The sequence below is a fragment of the Mus pahari genome, chromosome 10, assembly GCF_900095145.1.
Source record: "Mus pahari chromosome 10, PAHARI_EIJ_v1.1, whole genome shotgun sequence".
Taxonomy (NCBI): Eukaryota; Metazoa; Chordata; class Mammalia; order Rodentia; family Muridae; genus Mus; species Mus pahari.
In genome coordinates this window covers 17850303-17867426 of record NC_034599.1, presented here as the reverse complement: position 1 = coordinate 17867426, position 17124 = coordinate 17850303, and the positions used below count along the sequence as shown (strand labels likewise).

The 17124-nt window shown below is 43.9% G+C and overlaps 1 protein-coding gene across 9 annotated transcripts in view; it reads right to left on the bottom strand.

Annotated features, from left to right (window-relative positions):
• The window catches only part of Bbs9 (Bardet-Biedl syndrome 9), a 418538-nt gene that overhangs the window by 363831 nt on the left and 37583 nt on the right, over nucleotides 1-17124 (bottom strand). For 8 of the 9 annotated variants that reach the window (XM_021206054.2, XM_021206053.2, XM_029543257.1 and 5 more), the window contains one exon: nucleotides 11726-11790. The exons of the other annotated variant lie outside the window; for it this stretch is intronic. In XM_021206054.2, the coding sequence (XP_021061713.1) occupies nucleotides 11726-11790 (65 nt within the window). The remainder of the gene's footprint in view (nucleotides 1-11725; nucleotides 11791-17124) is intronic. 9 annotated transcript variants of the gene reach the window in all.

The window sequence follows — 17124 nt, the reverse complement described above, 5'->3', positions numbered from 1 at the left end:
TTAACTGGGGGACTGGCTTACAGTTTCAGATCATCATGATGGCAGAAAGCATGGTAGCCAGTAAGGCAGACATGGTGCTGAAGTAGTTGAAAGCTATATCTTGATCTACAGTCTACAGAGAGAGAGAAAGAGAGAGAGAGAAGCTGAGCCTAGCATGGGCTTTTGAAACCTCAAAGTTTCACTCACAGTGACACACTTCCTCCAGCAAGGCCACACCTCCCAATCCTTCTCGAATTGTGCCCCTCCCTGATGACTAAGCATTCGAATCGATGAGCCTATGAGAGTCATTCTTATTCAAACCACCACAACAATTCTTCCCCAAAACATAATCAGGTCTGCCACAGCAATAACCCATGACCTGGTTCCAATTTCTAGGGTTTTCACTTCTATGATTAAACACTAAGATCATCAACAACCTGGGGAGGAAATGGCTTATTTCAGCTTACAACTTTCTAGTCATACTACATTGCTGAGAAGCAAAAACTTAAGGCCAGAACTTGAAAGCAGTGGCTAATACAGACAGCATGGAGGAGTTCTGATTACTGGCTTGCTCTCCACTGTTTACTCAGCCTGCTTCCTTAAAGCACCCAGGATCACCAGCCCAAACGTCACATCACATAAAATGATCTGGGCCCTCCCACATCAATCATCAATTAGAAAAGTTTATCCCAGGTTTTCCCACAGGCCGTCTGCTGGGGGATTTTCTCAGTTGAGGTTTACTCTTTCCCCATGTCTCTAGGGTGTGTCTTCTTGACATAAAACTAGGTAGCACTTTATTAACGATCCTACAAACTGACCTTGGCTAAGGCAAGTACCAGGACTGTGAAGAATACTTGAACATTCATGTTTGTTTGCGTGCTATTCACAACACTAAGAAGTGGAGTCAGCCTAGATGTCTATCAACAGATGAATAGGTAACAAAAGGAATACATATAACAATGAGATTTTGTTCAGCTATAAAGAAAATTGAAAATGTACCATGAACAGCTCCTGATAGTACAAAGAATTAGTAAGTGTTGAGTGATCAGCCCTTGAAAGGGTATTTATTTATACCACTCCCTCTAAGACTCAAGGAACATCAAGGAAGAGAGAAGAAAGAATTTAAGGCCCAGATGATAGGGAGGACTACAAAATGCTATCTTTAGGAAATGACACCGTCATTATAACCATGATCTTAGAGTGGCTGTGATTGCCTGCACTGGTACCACCCAGGACTGGCCCTGTCAACAATCAGTCATGGGTCAGGGAGTGACTCGTGTGTCCTTTACCTCCCTGATGAACAAATGGCTACTTCTGGTCAGTTTTGGAGGAGGGGTAGTCATTGTCTCTCATTGTATGACACTGGTGAGCATCTAAGGATAGTTCTAAGCCCATGATTGCTGTGCCAGTTAGTTTTATGTCAGTCTGACACAAGCTAGAGTCATCTGAGAGGAGGAAGATTCAACTGAGAAAATAAAGATCCAGCTGTGTGAAAGCATGCCTTGAAAGACACTTTCTAAATTAGTGATTGATCAGAGAGGAGAACTATGGGTAGGGACAGCACTGGAAGTCTTGGGTTCTATAAGAAATCAGGCTGAACAAGCCATGAGGAGCAGGCCAGTGAGCAGCACCCCTCCATGGCCTCAGCTCCTGCCTATAAGTCTCTGCCCTTACTGCCTTTGACGATGATCTGGAGACAGAAGAGTAATATAAATAAACCCTTGCCTCCCCAGTGTGCTTTTGCTTATGGTGTTTCATCACAGCAATAGAAACTCTGACTAAACAGTTGCACAGAGAACACTGTTTAAACTCAGTGAGTCAAAAAAGAAAAGCCATGCATGTGTGAAGCTTGAAAGTGGTCAGAGGGAAGTAAGAGAAGGCAGGAGAATGTAGTAGCCAGAATGTAATACATACAAGCATGAAATTTCCCCCAAAAAAGATCAATAATGATAATAATATATAATAAATAATATATTATGTTATAATTACACATAGAATATATTATAAGATGTTGTGTATTATATTATATTATAGTCTCAATAGAGACTCTAAAAGTCAGAAAGGCCTAGGCAGACTAAGAGACCACGTATGTCAACCCAGACTACTATATCCAGCAAAACTTTCAATCACCATAGATGGAGAAAACAAGATGTTCCATGACAAAACCAAATTTAAATAATAACTTATCCACAAACCCAGCCCTACAGAAGATACTAGAGGAAAACTCCAACAAGGTAGCTAACTACACTCAAGAAAATACAGGAAATAAGTAACCTACACCAGCAAACCAAAGGAAGGGAAGTGTACACACACACACACACACACACACACACACACACACATACACACACATACAAAACCACCACCACCACCATCAAAATCACAGGAATTAACAACTGCTGATCATTAATATCTCTCAACATCAATGGACTCAATTCCCCAATAAAAATACACAAGCTAATAAAATTGATGTGAAAACAGGATCCTTCATCCTTTAATCCCAGCACTTGGAAGGCAGAGGCAGGCAGATTTCTGGGTTCGAGGCCAGCTTGGTCTACAAAGTGTCAGGACAGCCAGGGCTATACAGAGAAACCCTGTCTCAAAAAACAAAACAAAACAAAACAAAACAAAACAAAACAAAACAAAACAAAACAAAACAAAGATAGACACTACCTCATAGTAAAGGGCTGGAAAAAGGTTTCCCAAGCAAATAAAACAAAGAAACACGCTGTAGTAGCTAATTAAATAGACTTTCAGCCAAATTTAACCAAGGATACTTCATACTCACCAAAGGAGAAATCCACCAAGATGATATCTCAATTCTGAACATCTATGCCCCAAATGCAAGGACACCCACATTTGTAAAACAAACATTATTAAAGCTTAAATCACACATAGAATCCCACATGTTAATAGTGGGAGACTTTAACACCCCACTCTCACCAATGGACAGATCTTTGAAACAGAAACTAAACAGAGAAATAATGAAACTCACAGAAGTTATGAATCAAATGAACCTAACAGATATCTATAGAACATTTCACCCAAACACAAAAGAAAATACCTTTTTCTGAGCACCTCACAGAACTTTCTCCAAATCTGACTATATAGTCGATCAAAAACCAAGCCTCAACTGATACAAGAAAATTGAAATAACTCCTTATCAGACCACCATGGGTTAAAACTAGAATTCAACAACAGAAACAACAGAAAGCCTACAAACTTATAATATATTATATAACTTATTTTATATTATATTACAATTTTATTATTAATAAATATATAATATGAGTACATTGTATTGATATTATATATTTAACAATATGTAATAACTTAATATTTTTATCATTTTTATTATAGAGATAAAATTATTTTGGGCTCTCTTAGGCCCAGTTGAATAGGCACTGACCACTAAACACTTGATCTGACCTACCTACCTCTTGACCATTCCATAGAATGTTTGGAATGGATCACTAAGCTTGATATGTACCAGCCCACATCAACTTTGAAACTAAAAGTAATAAAGAGCACATAAGGCCTGGAGATTCCCAGTCCTTTCTCAAGTCCACCACCTGATGACACTTCCACTATGTATTTTATAACTCGGGACTTTGTTTTCTTGAATTATTGTGATTTGTAAGAAAATGGCCCCATAGATTCAAAGGAAGTGGCACTGTTAGATGTGGCCTTATGGGGGGAAGTGTGTCACTGGGGAATGGGCTTGGGAGTTTCAGAGGTTCAAACCAGGCCCACTCTCTTCCTGCCACCTGCTCATCCACACATAGAACTCTCAGCTCCTTCTGCAGCACCATGTCTGCCTCCATAACACCGAGCTTCCCACCATGATGATAATGGACTAAACCTCTGGAACTGTAAGCCAGCCCCAAATTAAATGGTTTCCTTTATAAGACTTGCCGTGGCCATGGTGTCTCTTCATAGATATATAAATCCTAACTAAGACAATTATGATAGATCAGATAACCAGGGCAATGTTTGACCCAGAATAAACTGTTTTCTTATTTCCTTAAAGCTGAGTTATGTCAACACCAGCATGCATCTAGAATCTCAGGTATTCCTCACAGAGCTGAGGCAGGAAGAGGCCTTGAGAACAGAAGGTTAAATGACTATGGTCAACTCAGCAAAGAAAAGGAAGAAGAGAAGGAGGAAGAGGAAGAGGGAAAGGAGGAGGAAGAGGAAGAAGAGCAAGGAGAGGGAGAAGAGGAGGAGGAGGAGGAGGGGGAGAGCGAGGAGAGAAAGAGAAAAGGAAAATGGGGCAGAACAGAGCTTACAACTTTCCTTTCTGCAAAATAAGTTAACCGCTCCTGGGTTGTTGGTTTGTTTTTGGTTGGTTGGTTTTAGTTGGTTGGTTTTGTGGGCCACTGAATAGGCATATTAGTGACAAAAACCATGTCCTTTTCAGTTTGCACACATTTGATATACACCTAGCCAACTAGTAAAAACAATTTAAACAATTAAAGAAACAGACTGGAGAGATGGCTCAGTGGCCCACAAAACTTTTCTAAATACACATTCTCTTTCCTTTGCCTCAGAACTGAACCCTGTATGGTTTCAGACCTTCAGGAAACCAAGGATCTACATAGCAAATGACATGACTACCTTCTTGGATCAGACACATGGGCTGCTCCCACATCTACATCATCACTGCACACATCAAGAAACTTTCCCCTTTAGTAATTCGTCTTTGGTCAATCTAATGCACAAGGTCTTCACTCAAATGCCTTACAGAGGTAGAGGGAAGGACTGGCTTCCTTCTCTACGTTCTTCACCTCTCTGTCTGGCACTAGAAGGTAGAAGGATATGCTAAATTAAAACTAAACCTGGCCTCAATCTAGCAGTACATCAGCACACAGTGAGTCTAACTCGGTAACCATCTCCACCAACCACAACAGCCAAGCTTCAACCAAAACCATGGGATCAGTGCACGTTCACATGTTGCAAATGATAAGCTATAGCCAATGGCGCTACTGCCCTGCTGCCCTGCTGCCTGCTGTGCTGCTGCCTGCCTCTCTGCTGCATTGTGCACTGCTGCATGCTGCACTGTTGCCTGCTGCACTACTGTACTGCTGCCTGCTGCACTGTTGCCTGCTGCACTACTGTACTGCTGCCTGCTACACTGCTGCCTGCTGCACTACTATACTGCTGCCTGCTACGCTGCTGCCTGCCTCTCTGCTGCACTGTGTACTGCTACATGCTGCACTGTTGCCTGCTGCACTACTGTACTACTGCCTGCTGCACTGCTGCCTGCTGTGCTACTATACTGCTGCCTACTGTGTGCTGCCTGCCTCTCTGCTGCATTGTGCACCGCTGCATGCTGCAATGCTGCACTGTTGTCTGCTGCATTGCTGCATTGCTGCCTGCTGCATTGCTGCCTGCTGCATTGCTGATTGCTATACTGTTGCACTGCTGCCTGCTACACTGCAGAGGAGCTCTCTGAATCTCTCCTGTTTCTGAGTTCTGCCCAAGTCCCAAATCGTTCCTCACTCAATCATGTGCTGCAGAAGTGAATGCATCTAGAGTATTTCAACAGAGGAAAGAAGCAGCAAGGTGATGGCAGCCTGGAGCAGAGCCACTGCTGCTCAGCCCCATGCCCTAGAAAGGTTACCTTTCACATGCCAATTCAAGGAAATATGGGTATAGAAGCCATCAGGGGCAGTAAATAGTAAAAGTATTGAGGCACCAAGAAAGTTAGCAATCATACCTAAATCAGACACATGGGGGTGGGGTGGGCTTGTAAACAGCTAAGTAAGTCACTACATGGACCTAAGGAGAGTTCCAGCTCTCAGAGAAGTTTCCAGAGGCAGTTGGCCCAGCAACACAAGCTCCACATGCCATTCTGCACTCACACCCAGGGCCCCCCACTGAATGTGTAGAATGCTCATGCACAGCTTCCAGTCTGCAAGAAACGAGCATTTACATAGCCGGTGACATAACCATGCTTTAAGGTCAGACATATTGGATGTTCCTATGTATACATATTCAATACACATGATGTAGGTTTTTCTTTGGGTAATCCGTCTTTGGCCATTATAATACATAACACCTCCCCCAAAGAACCTTCATTATATAGAGGGAATACTTGGGTTTTTTTCTTTCTCTACACTTTTCACATCTTCAATCTGACACTGGAAAGTGGGGGAGCTGGAATGCAAATGAGGCCCTTCTGACTCCAATTCCAACGGATTTCTTCAGCTCCAAGCTACAGCTCCTGATTGCCACTGTGGTGGCAGGCGGCCTTGCTCTGCCTGCTACTGTGTCCAACTCTGCTCCCCACAGGACCTCCCACCCCAAAGAAATAACCCACTGGCAATGAACTCAGGGTTAGGCTGTGTTGACTTCATATTAAAGATGGCCTGAGGATAGCTCCTTGAGTTCGTATGAAACAAAGTACAATCTAACAGTGTATCAACAAACTCCAACTTAGGAGTAGCCTCTGCCAATCATTGCAGCCAAAAATGGCCCAAAGGCGGGACAAACTTAAGAATTCCTATTAGGAAACATAAGACTAAGGGCAAATAATTAAACAGATTAGACCTAAACTTGAAGCAGGAGAAAGAAACTGGCCAGGCAGTTAGAGGAGGGACTTCCACAGCCAGCAACTCCACTTCTTGTCCTTCGCCATCAGTCAGTCCCATCTCAAGCAGAAGCTGGAAACGGCCTTGGTTCTATCCCAAGATTTGTCCTAGTCGGAGGCCAGAAACAGCAACAGCGCCGAGGGAGGGTACTTGTTATCTAGAACTAGCCCCTGTGCCAGGTGAGCTCACTGTCGTGGTCTCTCAGCCCGCCAACTCACCAGCCCTGCTAGGCCACATGGCTCCCACCAGGCCATCTCTTGGATGGAGCCCCGAGTTCCTCTCGCTTTCATGCAATACCCCATACACCCCTGGTTAGCCATCTCAACACCTAATTACCCAGTAGAATCAAGACTCTTAATGCTTAATTAGCCACTCAGATTTATGTATCAATAATAACACAATTTACAAGATGCCAATACAATAGTTTCAGAGCCAAACGATAATGATAAATCTTTAACACAATTATTCTAACCTTTTGATAACACCATGTCAGCCTCCATTCTGGTTCTCTCTCTCCTCCTCAGACCTCTCTCTGTCTCCTCAACCCTCACTCTGCCTCCCTTCTCCTGTCCAATTACAAGCCTCCCACTGCCCTAATGGGAAAATCCTACAACAGGAACTGGTTCATGTTCTCTCTGGTTCCTTGTTTTCAGCTTCTTCTCCTCTTACATAGCAACCTAAATGAGCCCAGGTACCTATGTGAGCCATCCAAAGCCATAGTCCAAGACACCAGGATGGATGCACACGACCTCCTCATGGGTGGGACACTGGGCTGACCTGCTCATCCTCCCAAGCCAGTAAGGACTTCCTAAGCACTCCAGTCTCAGGGAATGGATGAGAACTGCTTTCCTTCTCTTATAGCACAGCTTGCTCCTAAAACTCACGCCCACTGTCTGAAATTCATCCTTCAAGTCCTAAAGCGGTGGCTGTTGACTGACCAGGAACCTAGACCTTCTGAGCCCCCAACACACACACACCATTTACACTCAGCTGAGGTGGGAAAACCTCCATCACTCAAGGGTACACTACCACATCCTCCTTTCCCCACTTCCTCCTTCCCCCACTTCCTCTGCCCAAATATCAAAATGTCACTAGAACTTGGCTTGAATCAGAATTCCAAATACATTGATAAACTTCCAAAATGAAGGCAACACCACCCAAAACTCAGTGTAGCTGGAAACAGTGGGTACACCTTAAATCCCAGCACTGAGGAGGCTGAAGCAAGAGAACCTCTGGGTTCAAGGCTAGCCTGGTCCAAATAGTGAGCTTCGGGCCAGTCGGAGATACTAGTGATGTTCCATCTCAATAAATAGATGGATATTTTTAAAATAAAAATAAATTTTATAAAAATGGTACAATTGCAGAGAATAAAAACAACTTATTTTCCTTTGATAACTCTTTTGGAATGAAGGCAACAGTTAAGAATCTAAATTTTCTGAGCATTTTTTTTTTGTTTTAGAAAAGTATCAGTGACATAAATATTAAAATTACTTGTATTACCAAAAGTAAATCATACAAGATGTATAAGATGATATACTAGTTATATATGATTCTAGTCTACATAAGGCAATCTCTATCTTAAAATATCTCCAAAAATTCTCCAATAATATCAAAGGTAAAAGAAACAAATTATAGGTCTTCTAATAAGTTTTCAATACAATTTTAGATAAGCAATCTAGAAATGCTTAAGTAACCCAGAGCCATCACATAGTAAGTATATATTTCCTAATTAGATCACATGAGCACAGGCACAAATAATGGAGGACATCTTTTACCCACACCAATGACCATCATCAAAATTCTATCAATAAGTCAGATGCCTGTAAACACTTATTGAAGCATACATAATTTTTGAAAAGAATATTTAAAACAATATAATCACTTTCCATTCAAGCACCTGAGGCTAGAAAGGGGGCTCAGTAGTTACAACATTTGCTGCTCCTACAGAGGACCCACGTCATGTGGCTCAGAGCCACGTGTAACTCCAACACCAGGGAATCTGATGCCCTCCCTTTGAATTCCAAGGGCACCTACGCAAACATATGCACATACTCAAACACAGACACACACATACATACACTTTTTAAAGATGTATTTTTAACTAAGTTCCAACATCTCAGCTCAGAAACTAAAGCCCATCAGGAAATAATATAAGTCAGATGTGGTAGTGCACACCTGTAACCCAGTAAGCTGAGGCGGAAGAATCACAAGTTTGAGCGCACGCGCACACACACACCCTTGGCTACATTATTCAGAGGAGGGAAAGTGGAGGGAAGAAGAGTAGAAAGAATAGAGGAACCCTTAGATCATCAAGACGTTGATGTTACACATATGCTTAAAGACACGGTACCCAATGTGAGAAAGCCCACCCAGTAACCTCTGACTATGTGGCCTACTTGTTACTTCAAGAGAATCACTTCAAAGACTGGATTGACTTTAAGTCTGTTTTCAGAAGCATGTCTACATGACTACAAAAGAACTTCATGGAAGCATACCAAGGTTCTGGGTTCAACCCTAAATACCACAAAAATAAGAAAGGGCGGAAAGGAAAGAGCTCAGAGACAGGGAGTGAGAAAGGAATGTCAGAGGCAGCCGACATTTGTCATCTGCCAACACCCAGCATTCTCTTCAGCTACAAGTACCTGTGCTTCCCCTGCAGTGGGAAGCTCAAAGCCAGCTCAAAGCTCATCCTGGAACCTTAAGGAATGTAACCAAAAGAACAAAAACACTAACTCCCCTAAACCATCAGCCTGTTAATATTACAAAAGGCCACAGAAATGAGAGGCAGGGGAGTTGGGTGGGCAGAAGGAAATGTGGTTTGGACAACTCCTGGTCTCCAGGGAATATAAAGCTTTTAAATGAATGCATAGGATTAAAAAGTAGCAACCCTACCATTCCCTTAGCAAATCTCTCTTATTTCAGCCCGAACTCAAAGAAGCACACCGGGTTTCCCCAGACAAACAGTGAGCAAGCAAATTTCTTTGCTGAGCTCTCGCACAAACATGGTCTGTGGCCCTGGCCTGTGGCCTTCAGCCCAGTGCTGCTTCATCAGCTCCTGTCTTGCTAGCCATAATTAAAATGGGCCAAGGGATGCTCAGGGTCTAATCTATCCCCTTGCTTTTAGACTCCCCACAGGGCCAGAAGGAACAAATTATCTAAGGTGAGGGAATAACTAACTGGGGGCAAGTTCTCTTCCACAGCCTGTGCAGACCAGATAGTGAAGTATCCTGTCCAGCTATTACAGAATCCAGAAGAAACCAAGCATATGGTTGTGGCCCAAGCTAAGAAACTGGAGGCTCACCAGGTTCTGGAACATAGGGTGAGTTAAAAGTCGGCTTGAGCAGAAATAAGACCCTCTCCCACAACTAGTCAAAATGCAGAGAGTTACTCAGCCCTACATAGGGCATTTGTATCTTATCCCCGCCCTACCACCCAAGGCTCAGGAAACATCACCAACAAGGGAGCAGATACACTGTAAGAGCCAAAAGTTGCATGAAAGATGCTACGAAATACTGTCTTCTAGACATGACTGGGCCATTGCACACACAAACTCAGCACCTGCAGTTGTCGGCACAAGACCTACATAAAATCATGCCAATCAAAACTCCAACATGGAGAGAGGGGGCCCATGAGGTCCCACTTGTGCCTCCATGTATGTCTTTGTATTTCATGGATGCCCAAAGGCATCAGATCCCCTGAGAATGAAGTTGCAGATGATTATGAGCCATGATGTGGGTTCTGGGAATCAAACCTGGGTCCTCCAGAAGATAGGCAGTGTTCATACCCTTTAGCCATCTCTGTAGCCCCGAGAATAATTTTTTTAAGATCCTGTCTCCAAAAAAGAAAAAACCCCAGAATTAATAGAGTAACCTCTATCATGTCTTTATTATTATTATTATTATTATTATTATTATTATTATTATTTATTATTGAATACTAAGTACATGCCCTTTCACTAGAAATAGCAACTGTTTTTCCAGAGAAAAGGTTTCTCTGCGTAGCTCCCACTGGCCTCTGCCTCAGCGTCAGCATGCTAGGACTGTAGGCAAGCATCTCCATGGCCACCTAGGAACACATTTCACCATGACACCAGTGGCATTCACTTCATCAGACCTCTGATAAAGACAGGTGACAGTGGTGACAGAGGGGGACAACAACGACAGCCCTGCAAAGGACGAGGTGGCCCACAGCTGTGACTACAGCACTTGGACACAGAGACACAGAGGAGGACTGGCCAGTGAGGGCCACATGGCCTAACAGTGAGTTCTGAGCCAGCCTACACTGCTACTAAAACCCTTTCTCAAAAATCAACCTATCAATCAATAAAGATGAGCAACTGTCGCCTGCTTCAATGCCACCCATCAACTTCTAGTTGTTTTCTACCATCTATCATGCCCCTAGGTACCAAGGCTGCCTTTAAAAGTTAACAGACAGGCTGGGCGTGGTGGCACACACCTTTAATCCCAGCACTTGGGAGGCAGAGGCAGGCGGATTTCTGAGTTCGAGGCCAACCTGGTCTACAGAGTGAGTTCCAGGACAGCCAGGGCTATACAGAGAAACCCTGTCTCGAAAATCCAAAATAATTAATAATAATAATAATAATAATAATAATAATAATAATAATAATAATAAAGTTAACAGACATTTGTACCTGAAATATCCTTAATTTTAATAAGAGCCAAAATGCTAAAAACCAAGACACTACAGACAGGACCACATCAGGGAACAAAACCCAATTTTGCCTCAAACTCAAGGGTCTTGAGGTCTGACTGAGTGAGGACAAGAAGCCAGGAACTAAAAGAGAAACACCTGAGGCTGACCAAGGAACAGACATTTCAAGCCTGTGACTCAACAGCTAATCATCTGTCGCCATGGCTGAGCATCTTAATTAAGCTTCAGGGGTCCTGCGGAACCAGAGGCTCCTGCAGTCAGTCACAGGGACACGATTCCTGACAAGGGGGAGACTATAGGAAACCCTCTGATGAAAACAGGAATACATAAGAATAGTGGACCAGGAAATGTACAGACAAGAATAATGGCTAGCAGGGAGGCTAACAGAGACAAGGAAGCCCTCGCACGCACGAACACCATCTACTCTTCCACCAAGCATCCAGCTTGTGACATACCTCCCACAGAGAAGAGCATCCTCTTACCTGAGACGGAGTAGACACAGAGTTTCCGGGAATGCAGCACGGCCAGGTGAAGCATCTCCGTGCCTCTGTGAAAAGGACAGTATCAGAAGCCTTTAAGTGTTATTTCAGATAGAACCTCAAAGTTACAAATTATTTCCAAAAAGGTCTCATCACTGCAGCTACTTAGAGTTAATAGAACAATTGGTAGATGTAGGTCTAAGCTGAGAAATAATCATGCCAAGGCTGAGTTAGGGCAGCCAGTGTCTCCCCAGGGGCAGCCAGGTCTACAGAGGGAGCTAAATGAGGGGGGATGAAAGGGGAGGCCAGGCATGGTGGACACACCGTTAATTACAGCACTGAGGGTGGAGGCAGGCAGATCCTGTGAGTTCCAGGCCAAGCCAGTCTACATACTGTTGATACATAGACCTGTCTCAAAAAAAAAAAAAAAAAAGTAAGAAGGTCTGGGATGTGAAAGAGGAGAGAGAGGGCTAATGGAAGAGGAGATGAAACTCAGGGCCCTAAAGAACCAGGCCTGAGCCCCTGTGAGCCGGCTGCACAGCAAACTCCAAGCTCTGCTTCTGCCTCTGAACAACTCGCTCACTTCTGATTTTCCACAAGTCACCTGATGCCCCCAAGCCTATTTCTCCCTCTGGAAGATAAGAGGTTCCGATGAAATCGAATACAAGCTGGGGAAGCTCCTGGTAGCACACTAAGCACCATGCTGTCTGTCAGTGTGAACAATGGCCCGGATGTCTTCCAGACCCCAACACTGCGTCTCAGACGGAAATAAAATACCACTGTCTACACCGCCCCTCCTACCACATGCAGCGGCTACCAGAGGCAGAGGCAGGACACAGAACAGAAACCCTTGATTCACAGACTTCAAGGGATCACAATGGGCGCTAATGAGGAAGGCTTTGATTGACTGAGGACTGCAGCTAGACTCGGGAGGTGGCTGTTGTCTGGTTCTGGCCAGATCTACACACATTTTCAAGAAAAGCCAGAAAGCAAATATTTTATGTGAAACACTCTGGTTCTTTTAAATTAGTATTTCTTTTAAATTTAAAGCACTGCGGGCCGCATGCAATTGTGGGCATCTCTGCTGCAGACTCAATGGAAAGACCAAGGAGCATGATTAAAGTCTGAAGACGACCCTGCTGATGCGCCTGCCTTCTCCACATGTGGCACCCTCCTTTCAGAGCAAGAACTGCACGAGGTCACACATGTACAGCACTGGGCAAGGGCTCTGCAGGTCCTCGCCCTTTGCTCTCCTGCCACAAAAGTGTGACCTACGCCACTCAGCTACCACAGACTTAATAGTGCTTTCAGAACTTTGTGGACCTGGGCACTCGGCGTAATGCTTTCTCCTTGTTCCAAAGAAGAACAAGATGGCATGAAAAGGAAGCACCGCCCAGAGTGAGACACCAGTCTGCGTCTTGTCTGCATGCTTCCACGCTCTAACACATCTTTATCTAAAGTGCAGGTCATTACATGCTACAGGAAAGGTCATTGAGACAGAGGCTGGAAAAGAGGCTGAGAGCCTGTAACTCCAGTTCTGATGCCCCTTTCTGATGTAACTCTGCATACATGTTACACATATATACACTCAGGCACACACACATAAGCATAAACTAATAAATAAATAAATCTCTATAAATGATAATAATAACTGGCAAAAGTGGAGAGAAGTCATTTGTGGTCACCCGCCTTCCTTCCCACCAAGTGATCATATAAGTGAGAGCAGAACATAGGTCCACCATACAGACCAGGGCTGTTCACAGTCCATGGGACAGAACGGGCAAACATTAAATCATCTCTGTGACTGCCTAGAGAAGCAGCAACAGAACAGAGAACATCAAGATAACAACTGCACTGAGGGCAGGAATGCTAGGGACAAAAAGGACTGTGTCTCCTTAAAAGAATTCCTCCAGTGCTCCAGCATGGCTTAAGGTGGATCTGCCTCTTGATGAGTGGTCCCTTAGCCAGGTGACTAGTGGCCCAACTGGAGACAACTGCATGTTTAAAGCCAGAAGTAGATCTCACTGTTTACTGTAACATACTGTGCTCTAAAGAGTAGCCCTAAACTCACATAGGAGACAGGATAAAACTTAGTAGATGTGAACCATCTCTACCATCAAAGTCCAAAGATCTGGTTTCAAAGCTGTTCACCTGAAGGGATTAATGTCAGGGCAGGAGTTTCCATTCCACCCTTGAGTTAAACCTCCCAAGCAGGAGGGCTCATAGGAGCAAAGAAACCAAGGCTTCCTTCTGACAAGATTTCCTGCTTATGGCCAAGAAGAGGAATGGAGGCCCCATCCCTGAACTACCTTTCTAACCTCTGTCTCCTGTCCTCATCATTTCCCCTATGGGAAGATAACTAACTCTACATGTCATGTGGAGAACCAGGAACAAGCATTAGTTAACATAAGAGAACAATAAACTCATTCTAGGAGCCCATCCAAAGACCCTGGTAGACTTTGGACCACACACTTTAAAATGTCCTTGGTTCTGGCTTCTCCTGGTTCTCTATCTGGGACTTATAATGTTAAGGCATTGCATTAACTCATGTTTTTAAAAATGGCAAGTCGGGCATATCTCAATCATATAACATTTCCCTAGCATACACGAAATCTCGGGTTACAATTTCCAGCACTACAGAACAAACAGAGGACATGATAAGAGAGAGAGAGGAAGGGAGGAGAAGAGATGGGAGGGAGGGGAGAGAAAGGGAGGCGAGAGGTGCCAAGGACCAGCTTCAGTTTGGGGAGGGGTTCTCAAAGAAGAGATGTTTGAGAGAGGCAAAACAAAGGACTCAAAAAAAGTCAAGAGTCGGGGGTGGTGGTGCACACCTTTAATTCCAGCACTCGGGAGGCAGAGGCAGGTGGATTTCTGAGTTCGAAGCCAGCCTGGTCTACAAAGTGAGTTCCAGGACAGCCAGGGCTATACAGAGAAACCCTGTCTCTTGATCCTTAGGGAGACAGCAAGCACAAGCACAGACAATATGATGGCTGGGTGGGACCCAACCCTGGAATTATCATTCTGACCATACCTGGACTTAAATTTGCTCTGTCCCAGGCTGACCTTGAACTCAGGAATCTGCCTGCATTTGTATCTTTCTGTCAAGCTGGCTCATAGTGCAGCTGCCTCTGTTCCTTTAGATCTGTGAAGATCCTTATACAATTTATTGTATGCTTATGCTTTGCATAGTTGAGAAATTATATATTTTTGAACTCATGTTTTCAGCGTTCTTTCCCACAGCCTTAATGACTAACCTGAAGGTCATGGCATTCTGCCATTTTGCTGAGACACAGACACGTCCTGGCCTGCAGGACTTGCAATGTCTCTGATTATCATGGAGTCATTAACCTTGGCAGAGGGAACATTCCTCAAAGGGGGAACATGAAAATATGTACACTATCATACAAACAAGCCTTATGCCCACAGCAACTATCAACACTCATGGAGGCCCATGCTCTGCAGGCTCTTGTTCTAGGGGCAGGAAACCATGTCATACTGTCCCTTACATGGCCAAGCTGGACTCAGCAGAGGAGAGGGAGGAGGACAGAAATTACAAATGTAAAGTTAGCTGGGCATACTGAGACACATACTTAATCCCAGCACTCAAGAAGCAGAGGCAGGTGAATCTCTGAGTTAAAAGCCAGCCTGGTCTACATTGTGAATTCTAGGCCAGCCACAGCTACATAGTGAGATCCTGTCTCAAAAATAGAATAAAATAAAATAAAGTTATTGCCCACTGGTAAAATGATGGCACAGACCTTATATGGAAGGGGGTAATCAAATACCTTCAGACTGGATTGAGAGTCTGATCCACAGGAAGGAATTCATGCCAGGCACCAAAAACCTATGGATAGAGGTCACAGGACCTGGAGAACCTATGATTGTTGTGCTAACCCTCAGTCAGAGGAGCTTCTTTTTGGAGTGGTTTCTAGGAGAAAGAAAGTCATTTTCCTTTGAGGTATGGCCACTAGCATATTGCCCATGCTACAGTAGATGGCCCTATCCCACACATGCACCAGCAGCTCTGATTAGCCTCGGTATTAGTTGGGTTATCAATAGAAATAGAGAAGAATGACTTGAAACTGGGGGTATCCAGAGGGAGTGGGAGGGTTGCATGAGGGTGAATGTGAACTAAGTATACATTATACATAAATAAAATTTTCAACTAACACACATTAAATGTCATATTGAGAACTATTTTAAACTATAAAGTTAATTGAACACGCCTCTGGTAGCACACAGCTGTAAATTCGGCCACTGGGAGGCTGGGGCAAGAGCACCAGCACTAGTTGAAGCCAGAGGGGTGAACACAATGAGACTCTATCAATTTCATTAGTACAGTAAGTAAAAATAAAATGCAAAGGTAAAAATGCACTTGAGATGCAAGAACCCTTTGTGTGTCCTACTTTGTAAACCTAGCATGTCCAGGTTCACAATGGCCACCTGTCCACAATGGGTACAATGACCACCTGTCTACCATATGTACATTGACAACCAGTCTACAATGTGTACAATGATCACATAACCACCACCTGCATTTAGATGGAATCAAAATTTATCAGCCACCTAAATGACAGCATCTCTCTGATTCAGCCCATCACTATCCATAAAAGGTTTGTTTTTGTTGATATCTTGTTGTAGTTGGAGTTTGTTTGTTTGTTTGTTTGTTTTTCGCAGGAGGCAAGGAGATCAGCTGAAACAGAGTACCATGCTGGCCTTAGACAGGCCATGTACCTGAGGATGACCTTGAACTTCTGATTCTCCTGCTTCCACCTCCCAAATGTCTGGTTTATAGGTATGTATAATCATACCCTGCAAGCCATAAAAGTCTTACTCCGGGCACTGGCCTAATGCATCTATGATACATGTCTCCAACAAATGAAGCATAACACTAGAAGAGAGTTCATACTTGTGCTGCCTGTTTAAGTCAACTTGACACAAGCTGGAGTCATCAGAGAGGAGGGAGCCTCAACTGAGAAAATGTCTTCATAAGATGGGGCTGCAGGCGGGGCTGTAGGGAATTTTCTTAATTAGCGAGTGACTGGTGATGGTCCAGACCACCATGGACAGAGCCCATCCCTGAGCTGGTAGTATTGGGTTCTATTAAAAAAGAATGAGCAAAACCATGGGGAGCAAGCCAGTAAGCAGCACCCCTCCATGGCTTCCACATCAGTTCCTGCCTCCAGGTTCCTAACCTGTTTGAGTTCCTGTCCTGGCTTTCTTCAGTGTTAAACAGTATGATATAAGCATAAAATCCCTTTCCTCCCCAACTTACTTTTGGTCATTGTACTGGCTAGTTTTGTGTCAACTTGACACAGGCTGGAGTTATCACAGAGAAAGGAGTTTCAGGTGAGGAAATGCCTCCATGAGATCCAGTTGTAAGGCATTTTCTCAATTAGTGA